Source organism: Cervus canadensis, chromosome 29 (assembly GCF_019320065.1).
Source record: "Cervus canadensis isolate Bull #8, Minnesota chromosome 29, ASM1932006v1, whole genome shotgun sequence".
NCBI classification, from domain to species: Eukaryota; Metazoa; Chordata; class Mammalia; order Artiodactyla; family Cervidae; genus Cervus; species Cervus canadensis.
Genome location: NC_057414.1, coordinates 24,023,265 through 24,042,981, shown reverse-complemented (window position 1 = coordinate 24,042,981; position 19,717 = coordinate 24,023,265). Strand labels below are relative to the sequence as shown.

General features: G+C 51.3%; 1 protein-coding gene across 2 annotated transcripts in view; it reads right to left on the bottom strand.

Annotated features, from left to right (window-relative positions):
• Positions 1-19,717, bottom strand: part of PTPN5 (protein tyrosine phosphatase non-receptor type 5) — a 57,077-nt gene that overhangs the window by 23,115 nt on the left and 14,245 nt on the right. Inside the window, exons 2-3 of one of the 2 annotated variants that reach the window (XM_043452000.1) lie at positions 18,781-18,931; positions 10,802-10,880 (exon numbers count right to left, since the gene is read on the bottom strand). In XM_043452000.1, the coding sequence (XP_043307935.1) occupies positions 10,802-10,826 (25 nt within the window). In that variant the 5' untranslated portion in view covers positions 10,827-10,880; positions 18,781-18,931. Of the gene's footprint in view, positions 1-2,493; positions 2,626-10,801; positions 10,881-18,780; positions 18,932-19,717 lie in introns of those variants that run through there. The other variant, XM_043452001.1, reaches the window with a different exon arrangement.

Below are 19,717 nucleotides of genomic sequence, written 5' to 3'. Positions count from 1 at the left end.
AATAATGCTGCTGTAAAGACGGCACTGTCAGACTTGCTTGACACAGGGTTGCCACAAACCTTCAATTCGTGAAAAGCTGGAAAAAGCGAAGTGCAGTAAAGGGCAATACGCCTGTAACAAGAACCAGCTCTTGGACCTGGGACTGCAGCCCCTGCAGGCCCTATAAGGGGCTTGTTTCTGGACAGGAAGCTTGTTCTGTGGGGACTCCCAACAAAAGCTCTGGAGTCACCCAGACTTAGGTTTGAAGCCCAATGGTGCCACTGAAGCCTGTGTGGCCCTGGGGAAGTGACTCAATCTCTCCTCTGGGCAACAGATCCACTCAGCCTTGCTAGCTGGGGTCTGAGGATGCTATCAGATAAAAAAATGCCCCGTGCTTCGCCTGGTCCCTGGCACACGGTGAACACTCAGTAAACAGCAGCAGAATTTAGAGAGGAAGGGGAAGACGGGAGGGGAGCACGAGGGGCAGGCAGCAGGACTCTCCTTTCATCTGCCAGGTGAGCCCCTCAGGAGGACAGTGGGGGCCCCGCACCCCACGTGGGCAGGGGCTTTGAGGCTGCCGGCGGGCACCTGGGGTCGGTAGATGGAGTGGGCATGGGCTGGGGGTGGCGGAAGTGGGGCAGCTTTGTCTCTGTCAGTTAATTAAATCTGAAATGCTAACAAGCTTCCAAAACAAAAGGCAACTCAAGTACTCTTTGGATGGGATATAATAAAACGGTTCTATCTGAAATTGCAAACAGCTTTGTTGCTGCAAACAAAGGCTTGGTTCTTTGTGCCTCTCTGGAGCGGAGGCCCAGAAGTACAAGGGTGAAAAGGGTCAATGAAACTCTGAGGGTGCAGTGCCCTCCTCCCTCGAGCCCACGGTGAGAACTAAAAGAACAGATGGAAAGGCCCTGGGAGGTGGGTACCAGACGTTCCAAATGCCTGAGACTAAAGCAGCAACATGGAGTGAGGTGGGGGACAGACTTGGGAGAGCCTCTTGCTCCATGCTCCCACTTCACAGATGAGGAAACTGAGGTCTAGAGAGTAAAAGGCAGAACCAGGATTGGCGTGCATGTCTTTAACCCTCTGTATTGGTTCTCACTCATTGAACCAGCAAGGGATGTTTCACAGGGCTGTCTGTGGGTGTCTGATAGCCTAGGGCCTCCCTCCCTGGAAGCAGGAGGCTGGGTCCTGACTTGGGGTTCCTTGGTGGGTCCTGGTAAGTGCCCTCAGGGGTCTTAGAAAGTCCAGGGGATAGGGGATGAGCAAGGTCGACCCAAGATCTTGCCTCCCCCGTCCAGGGACAGATAGGATAACAAACCCCAGCCCAGCAGAGGCTGCTGCCTTCAGATAGCCCTTGGCAACCAGGGAGGCTCACAACACTGGCCAAGTGTCAGGGAGCCTGGGGAGCAGTTCTGGCTCTGTTAACTAGTGGGCTGTGTGACCCTGGGCATCTCATGGCCTCTGTGGGCCCTCAGAGGTCTACTGTAAATTCAGAGTGTGCCGAGCAGTCTCTAAGGGTCCTTCTAGCGCTAAAGATCCACTGTTCCCTTAAAAAAAAAAAAAAAAAAAGCAAACAAATCTGAGCCCTTGCTGTAGTTTTGTTCAATGGCTTCCCCTCATTCTTGGGAGAAGGACCCGGATCCTTGCCATGGCCATCTATAATGGCCCAGCATGCTCCTGTGTATCTCCCCAGCCTCCACCCACACCACTTCCTCCTGGTTTTCTGTGTTCCGGTTTCTTTCAGATTCACTGCTGGAACCAATCTGGGAAGTAGAAAACTCTGGAAATGAAAGCTTCTGCTCAAAAAAAAAAAAAAAGAAAGAAAGAAAGAAAAAAGTCCTTACACCGTCCCAGGAAACACATGAGCTGAAGTTCCCTCCTGTGCTACCTGCGGTGGGGTGGGAGGAGGCGGGCCCCTCCATGCCCATCCTTGGGGGCGCTGGTAGGCCATGTGCAGAGCCAGAGACACACTGGGGAATACACTGCAGGCCTCGGAAGCAAAGGGTCAGAGGACACACGGCACTGTGGAAGGAGCTCAGAAACAGGGCTGCTGACAAAAAGAATGAGACTGAATGCAACAGACCCAAGTTTAAAATATACACACATGCACACAATATTGCCCCCTGTTCTGCAATAGCACAGAAACAAACGAACAAAATACTCATGAAACATCATTAACTACATGAAACATTAGCCACAGGGAGAAGGGACATGGCAGTGGGAGACAAAAGACAGAAATAAATGAATGAAACCAGAGAGGGGCCTTGTGAGGACCTCTGAAGATAACCAGGCCGCACACAGCGGAGTATGCCTGACAGTATTCTAAAGCTACCAACCATCATTAACCTCTCCTTAGACTTGCCCAAGTCTAAACGAAACCAGTTGAGCTGGAAGTGGGGCCAAGGGCCAGAGTGGAAAGAATGAACGAAAGCAGAGGACCCTTCAAGCTGTCCACATCCTGGAACTGGGAGAGTTGTAGAGAGAGGACTCTGCCACGATTCATAGACTTACTGAAACGGAGCTGACTGCCACGGACCCCTGAGTTTCTCTTTCTCTGAACTGGTTCACCAACAAGCCGTCAGTAATTTCATTGGCTTTCTGGAGGGAGATTCCACGCCTTGGTGACTGTCTCCATAGATGCCCCTGCAGGATTAACCAACTCCTGTTAAGATCCCTGGGGTTGGGGCTTCCCTGGTGGTCCAGTGGTAAAGAATCTGCCTGCCAGTGCAGGAGACATGGGTTTGATCCCTGGTTCAGTAAGATCCCGTGTGCCACAGAGCAACTAAGCCTGTGTACCACGACTACTAAGCCTGTGCTCTAGATCCCAGGGGCCGCAACTACAGAGCCCACGTGTCACAGCTACTGCAGCCCGGGTGCCCTAGAGCCTGTGTACCACGGCAAGAGAAGCCACCGCAATGAAAGGCCACAACCAGAGAGTAGCTGCCACTTGCTGCAGCTAGAGGAAAGACCACACAGCAATGAAGACCCAACACAGCTTAAAAAAAAAAACAAACAAACCCTGGAGTTGGGTCAGCCCCAGGCTGCCAGGCTGAGCAGGACCCTGTGCTCCCTCCCTTCTGGCCACACCACTCCCCAGGAGATGAGAGGTCCACCAGGCCCAGGAGATGTGCCCATGCCCCTCTTTTCAGGCCATGCTTTGAAGGTAAGGACCCCAGGACCCTCTGTTCAAGTGGCCTGAAGCCTTCAGGAAGGCAGGAACATCCTTCTGAGGGGAGACAGGGCCTTCCCCAAGAGTATCTTTAGGTCTGAGGGGTGACCAGGGGTCAGCTAGCAGGGTGGAGTGTGGACCATGCTTGCACGCACGGACTGACGTGCCCCTGCGCATGCACACGAGGGCCCTCACTGCAGGACTGGGCAGGGGGTGGTGCCCCACCTGCGGTCTGACCTCGGTCCCTGCCAACGTCAGGAACAGGCCTGCCCGTGAAGTTGCCTGCTGGAGGTGCTGTGAACAACGCACGGTGACATCATGCCACCATCAGCATCTACTGTTGTCTTTTTAAAAAAATAATTTTCTCTTTGTTTATCTTTCGTTGTGCTGGGTTTCTGTGGCTGCGTGGGTTTTCCTCTGGCTGTGTCAAGCAGGGACTACCCCCCAGTGGTGGTGTGTGGGCCTCTCACTGCACTGGCTTCTCTTGTGGTGGAGCACGGGCTCCAGGGTGCTTGGACTCAGTAGCTGCAGCTCCCCAGGTCTACAGCGCAGGCTTAATGGTTGTGGAGTGTGGGCTTAGCTGCTCTGCGGCATGAGGGCTCCTCTGGGATCAGGGATCAGGGATCGAACCCGTGGCTCTTGCATCGGCAGGCGGATCCTTTACCACCGAGCCACCAGGGAAGCCAGGGAAGCCCCTGCTGTTGTCTCATTCACCTCTTTCCTCTGCCCCACACCCCTGAGGAAGCTGCTGGTTCCAGGCCAGGCCAGGCCTGCACTGGTGCTATTCGGCAGGAGCCGAGGCCCCAGCATCAGCAGGCTTGCAAATGTGAACACCTACACACAAAAGGGGGATTGGGGAGTGTGAGTTTGCATGTATAAATGTGTTTGGGTGACTGTAAGCAAGTAAATGAGCAAGGAAGTGAGCAAGCGAGGGGGAAGTACAAGAGGAGGGTGAGCATGTGGAGAAGAGTGTGCGCACGCTGGGAAAACACCTATGTGTGCACGTGCACACAGGGGAGCGTGTGCACGCCCTTGTCCACCTCAGCACCTGGGAACTGCATGCTGTCAGGGTTGGGGACAGGGTGGAGAAGCAGAGGGAAGGAACAAGCCTGCTTATCTGCAGGTGCAGGAGAAGGGGGCGTGGCTTCAGGAAAGAACGAGACCTAAAGAGGAAACAGTGAACAAGCAAGTGTGTCCGCCTCTAAGCAGCATCTCTAGTGGAAAGGGCTGGATGACAGGGCGATGGACCTGAGAGGTCTTGGGTGTGCGAGAGGAAAAGACTCACAGGTGTGGGAGCTGTGTGTGCCCAGGGGACTGAGTGTGGGTACGACATGCACGTGAACACATGGGCATGAGGCTATGACAAGTGAGAGCAAACACGAGCACGTGTGCGCCTGCATGGAACGCCTCCGGGCATGTGAGCGAGTGTGCCTGTCCCGGGGGCAGCTGTGGGCTGCCTGCAGGTGTCGGCGATGCCTGATGATGTTTTCACCCAGAAATCTCAGTCTGGGAGGACTGGATGACCTGCTTGGCGCCAGCTCAGGTCTGGGTGACCGCGGCCCCGGGAATGTTGGCTGTGTCACTCCCACCTGGCATTGCGTGTAGGAATGAGTGAGTCACCCAGGCATGGCTGGTCCTCACTCTGCCTTGCCTCTTAGCCTTGCCCAGTGGGGAAGACAGCTGGGAGGGGAAGAGATTACTCAAGGGCTGTATTTTTACACCATCATTATGCAACTGCTTGCTACGCCTGTGGGCTCATTCTAAAGGCCCAATGTCCCAAGTCGCTGGGCCTGTGTATCTCCATCTCCTTTTAGGTCCAAGTAGAAGCTTAGGTCAGTGGTTTTGGCTGATGAAAACTGTGGAAATAAACTCCGGGAGTTTGTGATGGACAGGGAGGCCTGGCTTGCTGTGATTCATGGGGTCGCAAAGAGTCGGACACGACTGAGTGACTGAACTGACTGACTGACTCCTTATCAGGTTTCAGGGCTACCCTATTTATAATGCCAAGCCCCATCCCACCTCACCCCCCGAGTCCCAGTCCTTTCCAACCCCCCCTTTCTTGGTTTTAATTTCTCCATAACACTATCACCATCTTCCCTACTTTATATTTTCCTTATTTATTGTCTATCTTTACCTTAATAGCAATGCCTATGTATTTTTTAAAAACATTTATTTATTTATTTGGTTGTGTCAAGTCTTAGCTGCAGCACGTAGGATCTTCAATTTTTACCGCAGCACATGGAATTTTTTTTAGTTTCAGCATGTGGGACATAGTTCCTTGACCGCGGATCGAATCCAGATCCCTGCATTGAGAGCCTGGACTCAGCCACTGGATCACCAGGGAAGTCCCACAAATGTTTATATAATACTTGCTACATTCCAGGCACTGTTTTGAGCTCTATTCATTCATTTCATTCTCCAACAATTCCACATAGGAGTGAACATTATTCTTGTCATTTTTGTAAATGGAAGGCGCTGAGAGGTTAAGTAGCCTGCCCACAATCACCCCAGTGGTGGAGCCACGTTTGGATTCAGAATGCCTGCTCTTAACTAGTTCACGATCCCATCCCGTGAGGGGTAAAATTTTCTCAGGTTGGCTCACTGTTGAATCTCTAGTACTTACAGAGTGCCCGGCTCATGGAGGTTGTCAATGAATAGTGAGTAAACGGATGAAGAGATGAGTGAATAAATGCTGCCATGGAGGACGGAAGAGAGAGGCAGTTGCCTTCGAAGAGCTCATGGCCCCATGGAGGAAACAGACAAAAAGTTATTTCAGTATCAATCAAGATGTCTAGAGGGGCACATAACTTGCCTGGGCCCTGGCAGGCAGGCTTCCCAGAGGAAGAGCACAGATGGAGACAGACATGGTGACGTCACCCAACTCCTCCTAACTCCTCCCTGGAGACACACACATCTTAGTTATTTCTGCCTCAGTCCGCAAGGTGTCAGGAGAAGATGATGGCTTAATGGTGACAAGGAAACAGAATGGGGAAGTGGCTCCTGGGCTCCGGAAAGAAACTGCCTGGAGTGAAGCCTCCCTCTACCAAACACTGGCTAAATGAACCTAGACAGACTCTCTAACTTCTCTGGACCCTGGTCCCTTCTTCTATGAGACAAGTGAAAGTGTTAGAGCTCAGTTGTGTCTGATTCTTTGCGACCCCATGGACTGTAGCCCACCAGGCTTCTCTGTCCGTGAAATTGCCCAGGCAAGGATAATGGAGTGGGTAGCCATTCCCTTCTCCAGGAGATCTTGCAGACCCAGGGATCAAACCCAGGTATCCTGCATTGCAGGCAGATCCTTTATTGTCTTAGCCACCAGGAAAGCCCCTTTCTTCTATGATATGGGGGACAGCAAATAATATCTGATTTCCCAGGGCAATCATTGTTTCCTAGGGAAACAATGGAACCAGTGACAGACTTTATTTTCTTGGGCTCCAACATCACTGCAGATAGTGACTGCAGCCATAAAATTAAAAGACGCTTGCTCCTTGGAAGAAAAGCTATGACCAAGCTAGATAGCATATTAAAAAGCAGAAATATTACTTTGCCGACAAAGGTCTGTCTAGTCAAAGCTATGGTTTTTCCAGTAGTCATGTATGGATGTGAGAGCTGGACTATAAAGAAAGCTGAGTGCTGAAGAATAGATGCTTTTGAACTGTGGTGTGGGAGAAGACTCTTGAGAGTCCCTTGGACTGCAAGGAGATCAAACCAGTCAATCCTCAAGGAAATCAGTCATTGGAAGGACTGATGCTGAAGCTCCAATACTTTGGCCACCTGATGCCAAGAACTGACTCACTGGAAAAGATCCTGATGCTGGAAAAGATTGAAGGCAGGAGGAGAGGAGGACGACAGAGGATGAGATGGTTGGATGGTATCACTGACTTGATGGACCTGAGTTTGAGCAAACTTCGGGAGTTGGTGATGGACAGGGAAACCCGGCATACTGCGTCCATGGGGTGGCAGAGAGTCGAACATGACTGGGCCACTGAACTGAACTGAACTTCCTAGGGCAGCAGAGAGGATTGAGTGAGATATGTTACAATATTACGATGCATAAGAAATTTATAATTGGTCATTCAGATGACCAAAATATACATTTCTCATATACACTTGGCCTTGAGCCACAGTTCCTAACTCACATCTTCCAAAACCTTCGGAATTTCCTGAGCTAGAATAGCAATGGGATAATATTTGGTCACATCTTTAGTTCCTGAAAATGCTTCAGGGAAGGTGACTTTTGGATCCCACCCAAGGGTGGGGGCTGGCAGCCAGGAGAACCGTGTGATTAGAGCACTGGAACTTTCCAGTCCCAGGTCCAACCTCAAGAGAGAGAGGCTGGGGATAGAATCATTCACCAATGGCCAATGATTTAATCAATCATGTTTATGTAATACAGCCTCGGGAAACATCCAAAAGGACAGGACCTGGAGAGCTTCTGGGTCAGTGAATACACGGACGCGGGGAGAGTGGTGCTGGGAGAGGATGGGGCCTCCGAGCCCCTTCCTGACACCCTGCCCGACGTGTTGTCTTCCGTCTGGGTGGTCATCTTCTGTATCCTTTACTATCCTCTTATAATAAACTGGGGATCTAAAAATGTTTCTCTGAGTTCTGAGAGCCATTCTAGCAAACCTGAGTGGGGGGAGTTGTGGGAAACTCTGATATATAGCCAATCATAGGTCAGAAGTACAGGTGACCTTCAGGACTTGCGGCTGGTGTCCTGAGTTGGAGGGGGTTGTTGGAACCTCCAGTTGCTGGTGGGTCACAGAAAGCACAGGTAACAACCTGGGCTTGCGACTGGCGTCTGAAGTGGAGGGCTGACTGGTCGGTTTGAGCCCTTTACCTGTGGGATCTGATGCTCTCTCCCAGTAGACAGTGTCAGGAAGGAGCTGACTCCTCACATACCCAGCTGGTGTCCCCGCCCCTTGGCGTACATGTAAAAGCACTTAGTATAGTGCCTGGCACCAGGCGGGCAATGTGCTGGCCCTGTGGAGGTGATCACTACTCCCCTTCCTTTCTCTGCTGGTTGCTGGCTTTTGGGGGATAATGGGAAAGAGGGTTGGAACACATCATGCTTATTACTGCAGCCTCTCTGCAGTGGCTAAATGCTATCTTCTAGAAGCAGCTCAAAGCCGGGCAAGGACTATGTTTGTTATTCCTAGCACATTCCACTATATTCCTAGCATAGCATCTGACACACAGTAGGTGCTCAACAAGTATTTGTGGAATGACTGCTCATGTGATTACATTTATTTCATCCCGGTGAGGATAAATGTACATATTGTTGTCTCCATTCCCAAACAAAGGACTAGAGGACCAGCAAGGTTAAGTGACTTGTCCATAAACACACAGCTTGTATACAGAACAGCCGGATTCTAAGGCCAGACCCGGTGTTCTTTCCTCCACACGATGCTACTCTGGATTCCTATACACTATGTCCCATTTTCTGTGGATTTTTTTCTAGCCAGTGGGGCCATCCCTGGTTGTGGAATCATCTCTGAATTCTATGACTCATATCTGAATCACAGAACTGTTTAATAGTTGAAAGGACTTGTGATGTCATCTCGACCTCCCACCCTTTGCGGAAATTTCCACGTCTGTCCAGACAATACTTGAATGCCTCGAGTGACGGAACACTCATTTTGTCTTGAATTATCAAGTTCCATGACCGGATTTCATTTAGAGTCAAAAAGAAAGTTCTGTAGCCTGTGGGCCAACAAGGCCTCTTTTTTTAATTTCTATGTATTGGATTTATGCCCTCTTCCTGAGACATACAGAATGGATATGCTGTCCCCTTCACAAGACAGCCTTTCAGATGTTTGTAGACAGCTCTCATAGCCCTTTGGAGAATTCTTTTCCTCAAGATAGCTGTTTTGGGTTCCCAGGACTCTGGGGAGATGGCGTCCACCCTAGCCCATCTTAACAGGCCATCAAAAGTGTTTTGAGCAATGGCACCCCCTACTGGACAAGGTATGAATTACGTCAAAGGGCCAAATGCTCATTAGGAGGCTGGAGGAACTTCATCAATCCCTGGGGCCCGGCTCCTAGTGTGAATAAAACAGCTGCTTAAACAGTCATGGTTTTAGAGTCACACCTAGTTCTTTTCTGTGTCTGTCTTAAAGAGGGTCGCTGAAGACTCGATACTCTAAGTTTCCTTACCAATCATGAGGTTTCTGACAAGCTACAGGTCTGAGCTGAGTGCCGAAGAATTGATGCTTTCGAACTGTGGTGTTGGACAAGACTCTTTAGAGTCCCTTGGGCTGCAAGGAGATCCAACCAGTCCATCCTAAAGAAGATCAGTCCTGGGTGTTCACTGGAAGGACTGATGCTGAAGCTGAAACTCCAATACTTTGGCCACCATCATACAAAGAACCGATTCATTGGAAAAGACCCTGACGCTGGGAAAGATTGTGGGAGGAGGAGAAGGGGATGACAGAGGATGAGATGGCTGGATGACTCGATGGACATGAGTCTGAGTAAACTCTGGGAGTTGGTGATGGACAAGGGGGCCTGGCGTGCTGCAGTCCATGGGGTCAGAAAGAATTAGACATGACAGAGCTGAACTGAGCAGGTCTGAGACTTCAAAATTAGAATTCAAAAGCTGTTGATTTTTCCTTAACAAAGAGGTTTGGCAAGGGAGGGGCTTCCCTGGTGGCTCAGGTGGTAAATAATTCAGCTGCAATGCAGGAAACCTGGGTTTGATCTGTGGTCGGGAAGGTCTGCTGAAGGAGGAAATGGCAATCCACTCCAGTACTCTTGCCTGGAAAAATCCCATGGGCAGAGGAGCCTGGTGGGCTAGTCCATGGGGTTGCAAAGAGTCGGACATGACTGAGTAATTAACAGTAACACTTCTGGAAAAGGAGATATGAAAATGTATGCGGTGTGATAGGATCATGGTGATTTTCCCCTTTTTTTTTTTTTTTACTTGTCTTTATTTTCTAATATTTTTACAATGGATATTTGTTATTAGGAGGGAAAAAGTCAATAAAAACTTTCGTAAAAGGTAAAAGCACACAAAAAACTCCCCCCATCCTCCTTCTTTCCTTCCTTCCAAGGCGGTTTATGATGACTTGGGTATCTGGTCTCTAACTGGGACGGGCTGCCACGTCACGGGCAGGAGTGCCTTGGTAATGTCTGTGTGATGACAGCAATGGCCATGGTTCACACTCCACGCAAGAGAAGTCAATGGGACTCAGGCAGTATTATTGGACATTCACAGCCAGGCTTCTCCCCAGCCCTGTCAAGGAGTTTCTCCACGCCGTCCCCCCTACCCTTGACTCGTGCCACGGTAAGGCTGTATTTCTTCATCTTACCTTTCAAAGTCTGCCCAGTACACCACTGGGCAGTGGGCATGTCCCAGTCAAGTCTGGACGCCCTATCGCTCTTCACCCGTCTCTCCACCCTCCCCACTCACCCTCAGCTGTGGGCTCTTCCCTGCAGCTGAGCCTAGAGCAGCTCCAAACGGTATCAGAGAGACATTAGGGATTCGAAAAACAAATCTTCACTGCAACGAAGACCTACGGACCAGCCGAGTCACTCCTCTGGAGCTGATTCACAGCCACCCAGGCTCTCCTCCAGCCCCAGGGTCCTGGGAGGGGGGCTCTCTGCCTCCATTCAGGGCTCTGGGAGCACCCAGGTGCTGGGAGGACTCACCGGGCAGCCTCTCGCTGCAGCACATGTCCAGGGCCCCTCCTTCGGAGTCATCAGCAGCGTGGTTCTCTCTCTCTCACTCCTGCAGCGGGACGAAAAATGGGAGGTGAGGCTGTTGATGAGCAGGGGATCAAGACAAAACCCTGAGCAAAGAGAAATAGCCTTCCTTTCTTGCACCGGGTCCTTAGGAATAACCCTGTCCCACTGGGGGACCTCAGGAGAAGACCAACCTACGGAGGGGTCAAGCTGGAGAGGCAGGGGCAGAGTTTTGCAGGTGTCTTCCACGCAGAACAACCAGCAGCGGCATCGCTAAAACCACCACCAGCACCATATCTCTACCACAGAAGGAGGGCTTGCTTCATGCAAAGCACTTTACAAACTTTATCACACCAAGTCTTCATCAGGACCCCAGGAATTAGGGATCACTCCACTTGGCTCAGAGAAATTAAGTAACCTGCCTCAGGTCCCACAGCACCTTCGGGAAGAGCAGGGTATGAAATCACAGTCTAGGACTCCGGGCTCACATCTGCACTACTGTGCCATTCTGCCTGCTGGTTTCTGTGGGTTTGAACCATGGGTGGTCAAGAGGGATCCGGGTGACATACAGTCTGTGTCCAGCCCTCCCCCATGTCCTACACATTCCCTGTGGCTCAGGCAGTACAAAGTGGTATGCAAAACTCTTCTCTAGAAATAGCTAGAAAAAGTAGCTGTCAATGTATTTGCATATTCTAAATGTTCTATTTCCTTCTGAAATCAAAAAAACTCTCTTTATCAGGGTACCTTTCAGGACTATGCTGGGGTCTGGAGTTTCTCCTTTACCCAGTAAACTGGAAGAAGTTTGCTGGAGATTAGCCAGACCCCAGGGAGTTTCTGTGGACTTGCCTGGTGACTCAGACGGTAAAGAAGATACCATCTGGGTATCTTCTGGGTTGGGAAGATACCCCAGAGGAGGGAATGGCTACCCACTCTAGTATTCTTGCCTGGAGAATCCCACAGACAGAGTTGCCTGGTGGGCTGCAGTTTGTGGAGTTGCAAAGAGCTGGACACGACTCTCCCTTTTCCCTTTCATTTTTCAGGAAGTTTCTGCAGTCTGACATGTCCTGAGATAACTGCTCTGCTCCCAGGGCCTCCCCCGCTTTGGGAAGGGCCTGCGATGCAGCGCGGGCTCCAGTGGCTCTGCCTGCCCTTTGTGTCCGACCCCTAGCAGCAGCCGACTGATCCACCGCTGGACAAGCCCACCAGCCTGGGAAAATCAGAACCTCTCCCCTGCACTTTTCAAATGTATCCTGGGGGCTGAACCACAGTAGCCACAGTGTCCTGGAGAGAAGGTCCAGAAACATCTGTTGCTGAGGGCCTTGGAGCTGCTTCATTCCTGCTCATCCTGAACCCTGACTGAGCAACATGCCTGTTAAGACCATCAGATACCCCAGGATCCTTCCAATTGTTGTTCAGTCACTCAGTCGTGTCTGACTCTTTGCGACCCCATGGACTGCAGCACACCAGGCTTCCCTGTCCTTTACCATCTCCTGGAGCTTGCTCAAACTCCTGTCCTTTGAGTCGGTGATGCCATCCCACCATCTCATCCTCTGTTGCCCGCTTCTCCTCCTGCCTTCTATCTTCCCAGCATCAGGGTCTTTTCCAATGAGTCAGCTCTTCGCATGAAGTGGCCAAAGTATTGGAGCTTCAGCTTCAGCATCAGTCCTTCCAATGAATATTCAGGGTTGATTTCCTTTAGGATTGACTGGTTGGATCTCCTTGCAGTCCAAGGGACTCTCAAGAGTCTTCTCTAGCACCACAGTTTGAAAGCATCAATTCTTCAGCCCTCGGCCTTCTTTATGGTTCAGCTCTCATATTCATACACGACTACTGGAAAAACTATAGCTTTGACTATACAGACCTTTGTTGGCAAAGTAATGTCTCTGCTTTTTAATACGCTGTTCAGGTTTGTCATAGCTATTCTTCCAAGGAGCAAGCGTCTTTTAATTTCATGGCTGCAGTTACTGTCTATAGTGATTTTGATCCCTCCAATAAATTCCAGTTATTTTAGCTTAAGATGGTGGGATTTGATTTCTGAAACTGGCAGCCAGAAGAAACTTTAATACACCCTTGCTAGTATAGTACTTCCAAGAAGTTCAAGAGGTCAGCTGCCTCTCCACCCACTAGCCCTGCAATCCTGCCTCTTGGACGGGTCCCGAGGCCGACTTCAGGCCCGACTGCAAATCTGAAACAGGGAAGGGCAAAGAGGTTGGGGTACAGATGTCCCTTCTGATTCTGACACCTTCTGCTCTCAACTGGCAACTGTTTTACTCCTTCCTCACTCCAGTTGGCAGGATCTCTGAGAATCCAAAACCCCAGGGCCCGGCTCTTCTGCAGAGAGATGAGTGCTATCTTCAAGGCCCTTTAAATGTCTCTGGAGTCTCTCCACTTTTCCCCCTCTCTCTGCCACCTACATCGTGGTCCAGGGCAGCATCTCTTGCCTAGATTACAGAGGCGGTCTTTTAACTGGTCTCTGGCATCCACTCAGGCTGGCCTCTGAAACATTCTCCGTATAGTTCTGATATATATGGCTTCGTAGGTTGTGCAGTTTACAACTTGTGCAACTGGTTAGGGCAGGTCTGAGCTAGAATCAACTCTTTCACACTTACCATATAACTTGCTTCTTTTAAAAAATACGTGAATGGCATCCTATTACACTCAAATCAAAGACAATAATCCTTAGATATGGCTTACTAGATCTTGAATGCTCTGTCCTCCATTCATCCCTCCAGCCTTATTTCATGCCCCTTTCCTTTTTAACCTCTGCACTCTAGCTACATCAGGGCAGGCTTTTTTTCTACACAGTGCCTTTGCATATGCTTTTCTCCTTGCCTGGAGAGCTCCCTATCCCCCCGCTCCCCCAAGGTCTATTTCCCATTACTTTTTACTCACAGCCTTTGACAGAGTTTGAAATTTCATTTTACCTTATGCCATTATTTGTCTAACACTGGATTGTAAGTGACATGAGGGCAGGGACCACCATTCGGGTTTCATTTATCACTGTAGCTTGGAAGTCTTGCCTGGTGCCTGCTTCATAGCGGGTGTTCAATACATAAACAAACACTCGTTGAATAAGTGAACATTGCCCTGACCTTCTTGAAAAAACCTCAGGCCCCTCAAACATGGCCACTATCTGAGCTGCCTTTGTGAAGGCAGATCTTCGTGCAGGCACTTGGAACCCTTCTCCCCTGCTGCAGTCCACAGCAGACCAGTATCACGCAGCCGGAAGCCCTCTCGTTTAGTAGAGCAGGAAATGAAGGCACAGAAGGGAGGTCTGCCTGGCCCCAGGTTACATGCTGAGTGGGTGGCCAACGAATGGAGATGGAGAACACCTACCCCCTACCTCCTGATCTAGAGCTTTTGCTTTCTTTACCTTGAAGAGCACCCTGGCTGGAGGGTAGCCCCAAAGGTCTGAGCCCTGGCTCAGTGCAAAAAGGTAACCCAGGTATATCCAGATACCTCTGCAAGGGGACCCAAGAGTGACTCACAGCTGCTTTCACACCTCAAGCCTCCCAGGCCCCGAGTCGTGTTCAGAATAGCTCAGCCCTGCATGTGTGCAACAGACTCTATAAATAAGCTTCCTAGAAAATGACTAATTTCATCATCAGGAAAGCAGAAAGAGTAGCACCTCTCATCTGGAGAGGACAATGAAGCAAGAGCCTGCTCTGGGCCCTGCAGTCGAAGGACTCCAGGCAACCTCGCCAAAACCTGCATGTCGAGGCTCTTCAGGGGAGGGTTTGAATTAGATTTCCAAAGGGAAGAGCTGGTGCATTCAGGCTGATTCAAGAAGCCCAGTGTCTGGGCACTGTCCTCCTTCCTCCCAGCCAAGAGCAGAAATAGCTGCTTGCTGTGGATTACTGCAGGCTCCTTCTCTCCCCTTATCCACTTCAACCAGCCGGGTGAAGAAAACTGGCCTGTGACCACAGGCAGCCACTTGCTGGACTGGCCCCTCACTGCTACTCTTAGAAACCAGAGAACTCCCGAGATAAAGGGACTTGGAGATCACCTGGCCTATCCCTCCCTCACCGATGGAGAATGTCTGGGAGGGGAAAGAACCTTTCCAAAGCCACTGCCCCATTCAACAAGCGCTCACCGAACAGCTTCGGGGAACAAAGCAGCAGAACTAGGAACACAGTGGCGAACATGCCAGGCCCTTCCCCCTGCAACCCCCAGTCTCCTGGGGAGACGCACAGGCAAACACGATTGCTCCCACACCTGCTTTAATAGGCTGCATGCACATGTACCTTGGGGAGCTCAGCTTGTGGTGAGGGGGTAGAGGGGATGTCTTCGGCAAGGGGAAGATAGCAGCCAGTTCTTAAAGGATGTTTCTAGGTGGATGAGGGGTCACAAGGAAAAGAACTTCTTTCATGGTGCAAGCAAAAACAGGAGAGCATCCCGGAGGCGCGAGATGGATAGTGTATTTGGCATTAACTGGAAGCAGTTAATGTAAGTCAGTAGGCTGGGGAAGTGATGTGGGCAGGACACAGCAGAGGCACCTGAGCAGAAATCCTGCCGCCCGGGTGGGGCTTCCCTTGAAGCAAGAGGGGCCCCGGGCTCCCGCGTCCCTGGGCTGAGGAGGTCTGTTGTAGGAAGGGTGATTAGTGGCCTATGTTTGAGGAACAGACAGTAGACCCAGCTGGTGGTTACCTGATCTGGTCCCAAATGACAAATGGGGTAAAATCCACATAACATAAAATTCACCATTTAAACCATTTTAAAACATACACTTCCGGGGGTACTTATTACATCCACAATGTTGTGAAACCACCACCATCATCTAGTTCCTGAAGAGTTTCATTGCCCCCAAAAGAAAAGCCGGTACCCCTTAAGGAGTCCCTCCCATCCTCCCCTCCCTCAGCCTCTGGCAACCACTAATCCTCTTCCTGTCTCTCACAGATTTGCCTGTTCTGTGTATTTCAACTAAATGGATCTTACAATATTGTAGCCTTTTGTGTCTGGATCCTTTCACTCAGCATAACATTTTCTAGGTTCACCCCCGCTGTAGCATGTGTCAGTACTTAATTTCTTTTAACGGCTGGATAAATATCCGACTCCACGGGCAAACTACATTTCACCCATTCATCATCTGATGGACTTCTGGATTGCTTCCACCTTTTGGGTGTTGTGAATAGTGCTGCTATGATCCAAACTTACCTTTTAAACTCTGCTCCCCACTTGCTTATGACTTTGGGCAATCCTCTTTCACTCTGGACCCCTGAGGCTTCATCTATAAAATAAGGTGGTTTAGATCCTAGGCTCCTGGAACCTTAAATGTCATCAGTGTCATTTGTCCATTCATGTGTGAAGGTATTGGTGTACCTGGCGGGGTGCTGGAGACTCGGCCTGGACCAGCCCACCTTATCTTCCAGGAGCTCATGGCTGATGCGGGAGACAGGTCAGGTAACGCCGGGGGCTGGGTGAAGAGTGCTAACAGAGGCCTGCCTGGGATGGACTGTGGGCACATCACCTCTGCCTGGAGGGTGGGATGGTGGATGCGTGGGTGCTCTTAGGAGGCGTCCTGGAGTGGATGCCAGCTTTGCCCAGGATGCATGCAGAGAAATAGCTGACAGGTTTGGGGAGGGAGGCAGAGGAGTCTTCATTCTCTTTCCAGGTGGGTGAGGAGGAGCTGGGATGCTGAAGCCAGCATCTCGGGGTGGGAGGCTGAGCCCCTAGGAAACTCCTGACCCAACCCCAGGCAGATATGCCCTTTACCTTGGCTTTCCTGCTCCTGGGGCTCTCAGAGCTCGCTAGAGCAGGGGTCCCCAATGTTTGGGATCTAATGCCTGATGATCTGAGGTGGAGTGGATGTAATAAAGAATACATAGAAATAAAGTGCGCAATAAATGTAATGTGCTTGAATCATCCCAACACCATCCCCCACATCCGTCCGTGGAGAAATTGTCTTCCATAAAACTGGTCCCTGGTGCCAAGAATGTTGGGCACCCCGGCTCTAGGGTCTAGAACTGTCCACACGGAGCCTCTACCGCCTCCCAAAGCTTGAATCCCATTACACGGCCACGTCCTCAGAACAAAACCTGTCCACTCCCACTTCCAGGCCTCTGCTCATGCCTGATGTTTCTCTCCCCCTCCTGTCAAATTTTACTAATTCTCCCCATCACCTCTTCCATGAAGCACCTCCTGATCTCTGGGGAAGAATTAAGCTCTTCCATCTCCACTCCCACCCCACACTGGCGCATGCGCCTCTCTGCCTCTGACTTTGTTCTGCTGCTACAGTTAGCTGTTTGTGCCCCTGCCTCCCCTAGCAGTGACTTGAGAGCACGTTCACCCCGTCAGCCACCCCTGCATCCCTGGTGTTCAGGGCCCAAGCCTGTTGATGTACATGCTAAAGGTCAGATGGAGGGCAGTGGCAGGGTCTTCGGGGTAGTGGTTTTGAGGGTTCTGGATGGGCAGAACCTAGCCAGGAGCTCCCCAACCTGGAGAAGATGGCCATGTCATAGCCAGAAAGGGACCCAGAATGCCACCCAGGTTCTCATCAGCACGTTCGATGTGCAGGGGCAGAGCACATGCTTGCTTCATGGAGAACCAGGCTGACCGCCTCCCGCAAATGAGCCACGTGCTTTAGAGTCGGCAGGTGGAGCGGCCTCTCCTTCCTCCCCGGGGCGGTGGCAGTGAAGCACATAGGTGCTCAGTCACCTCCTCATCACCATCTGCAGCCAGGGCAAAAAGTTTTCTCTGGACAAAGCACACAAGACATGAATGGAGGAGAAAGGCTGGCTTTAGGATAGCCCCAAAGGGAAACCGAGGCAAGGGAGATTAAGAACTTGCCTCAGGTCACAAAGGGTGTGAACAGCTGTTTTCAGGTGGTTAAAAACCCTGATTCCCTTTTGGGAGTTGCCTCTCTTTTCCCCAGGTGCTCTGCCAGTCCCCAGCCACAGGGAGGGCCCAAGACCAGAGGTCAGTTACCCGTCATCCTGTGTCACACCCCAAAGCCTCCTAACAAGGAGTTTGATAGTTTCTGTTGCTGGCAACCACAGTGCTCAGACTGGTGCGTGCAGCAAACTCGTGGATCAATAGGCTCTGAGCCCAGGACTCCCAATGCTTAGTTCACTGCTATTTCCATCCTGCCAAGCTGCCTACCCTCCCTGCCCAGCTGTCCACTGTCCAGCCATCTGTCCCCACGTCTGAGCAGACTGCAAACTCACGAGAGCTCTGGATCCCAAACACAGGGTCTGAGAGTTCTCTGCTTGGGACGTGCCCTGATGAATGCTGACACCTTCTCCACCCCGCTCTGATGGTGGGAGTCAGTGGCATGGGCGTGGCAGACAGCCAAGGGGAGGGGAGACGAAGGGGTGCTGGACAGGCCCAGGCTGCAAAGGGGTGGGGGCTGGGCAAGATGGAAAGGGTTTTCCACCTCTCACATGAGTCTGATTCAGGGTCTGGAACACTCATGCGTTTGACTAGTGATGACTGAACACCTACTATGTGCGGGCCACAGGGTGAGGCCCTGGGGATACAGTGAAGTACAGGCTCTCAGAGCACAGAGGGGGAGCACAGGGAAGCAAAAGGCGATGTAAGACAGGTGGCCTGCTTGATGGGAGAAGTACAGGGTGTGGGGGCTGCTGGTGAGGCCCTGAGACAGGCAGGAGAGTCAGGGAAGTTTCCCAGGAAGGAACCGATGAGGAGACATGAAGGAGGGGTGGAGGTCAGGACTTGTGGAGTGACAGAGGGGCAGCTGGGGTGTCCCAGGCAGAAGGAAGGCCTGGAAGGGGCCTGGAGTTGAGAGGAAGCGGGGCTCACTCAAACGGCTGGAAAGAGATTCAGTCTGACCAGGGCACGTGGGAAGGGAGTGCGGACAGGGACATCTTCCGAGGCGCTGAGTGGTCATGTCCTTCCTTTACGTTTTCCTCCTCCCTCCCCTTCTTTCCAGAGACATAAAGCAGACCTTAATCTTCACAACAGCCCTAGAAGGAACACACGATCATTACCTTGTAGTTTCCAGATGAGGAAATGGAGATTCGGAGAAGTCCAGTGACCTGCCCAAGGGCACACAGCTAGTAGTGACAGGTCGGCCTCTTGCTGCCCATAGTCCTCAGCTCCCTTCTCTTCTGGCTTTTGGTCTTCGTTGCAAACAACACTCTGAAAATAGGAAGAGAGTGAACATGAATGAAATGGCAGACTACAGCAGTTACCTTGTGCATGTTCTTTGAAACAATCCTCACCTAGTTCTTTGGGAGCTGCACCCCCATTTTACAGATGAAGAAACTGAGGCTCAGGTAGTGAAGTGACTTGACTAGACTCATACAGCAGGTGACTTAGTGAAGAAGCCCGGGGGAGACTCCTGCCCCCAGGGCTCTGAAGGAGTTCACAGCTGCAGGGCCATTACCTCGTATGTCCTCCCCCGGAACAGAAGGAAGCCCTGCCTTGGACCCTGGCCTCAGGTTGCTCCACCTGAAGCAGCAGCCCAGAGAGCCCGCCTCGGGAGACTGGCCGGAGTGCAGAGTGTGCGTGATAGTAGCAGCCGTGCTCCACGACTGGAGGAACACACGCACTCCATGGCTAAGGGCACAGCAGCCCTGGGCTCCAGTCCAGCGTGTGACCCTGGGCCAGTCACTTCCTCTAATCCGAGTCACAGCATCCACAAATGAAAATCAAAAAAATTAATGACATTTAAGGGTCTTTCCTGAAGGTCTCAAGTTTTGATTCTGGGGGTATCAAGGTTTGATGAGGCAGGGCTGGCGGAGCAGCAGGGAACCAGCAGAGGGCGCTCCCAGCAGCAGGGAAACAAGGCTTTGGTCCATGGGTGGGGCTGAGGGGGAGAGTCGGGGGTGGGGGATTGGGGGGGGGGAAGGGGAGCTTTCCCACCCCAGTCAGTGACTGATACAGGCCCAGCTCCCCGTGTGGGTATCTATTGCGGACAGTTGT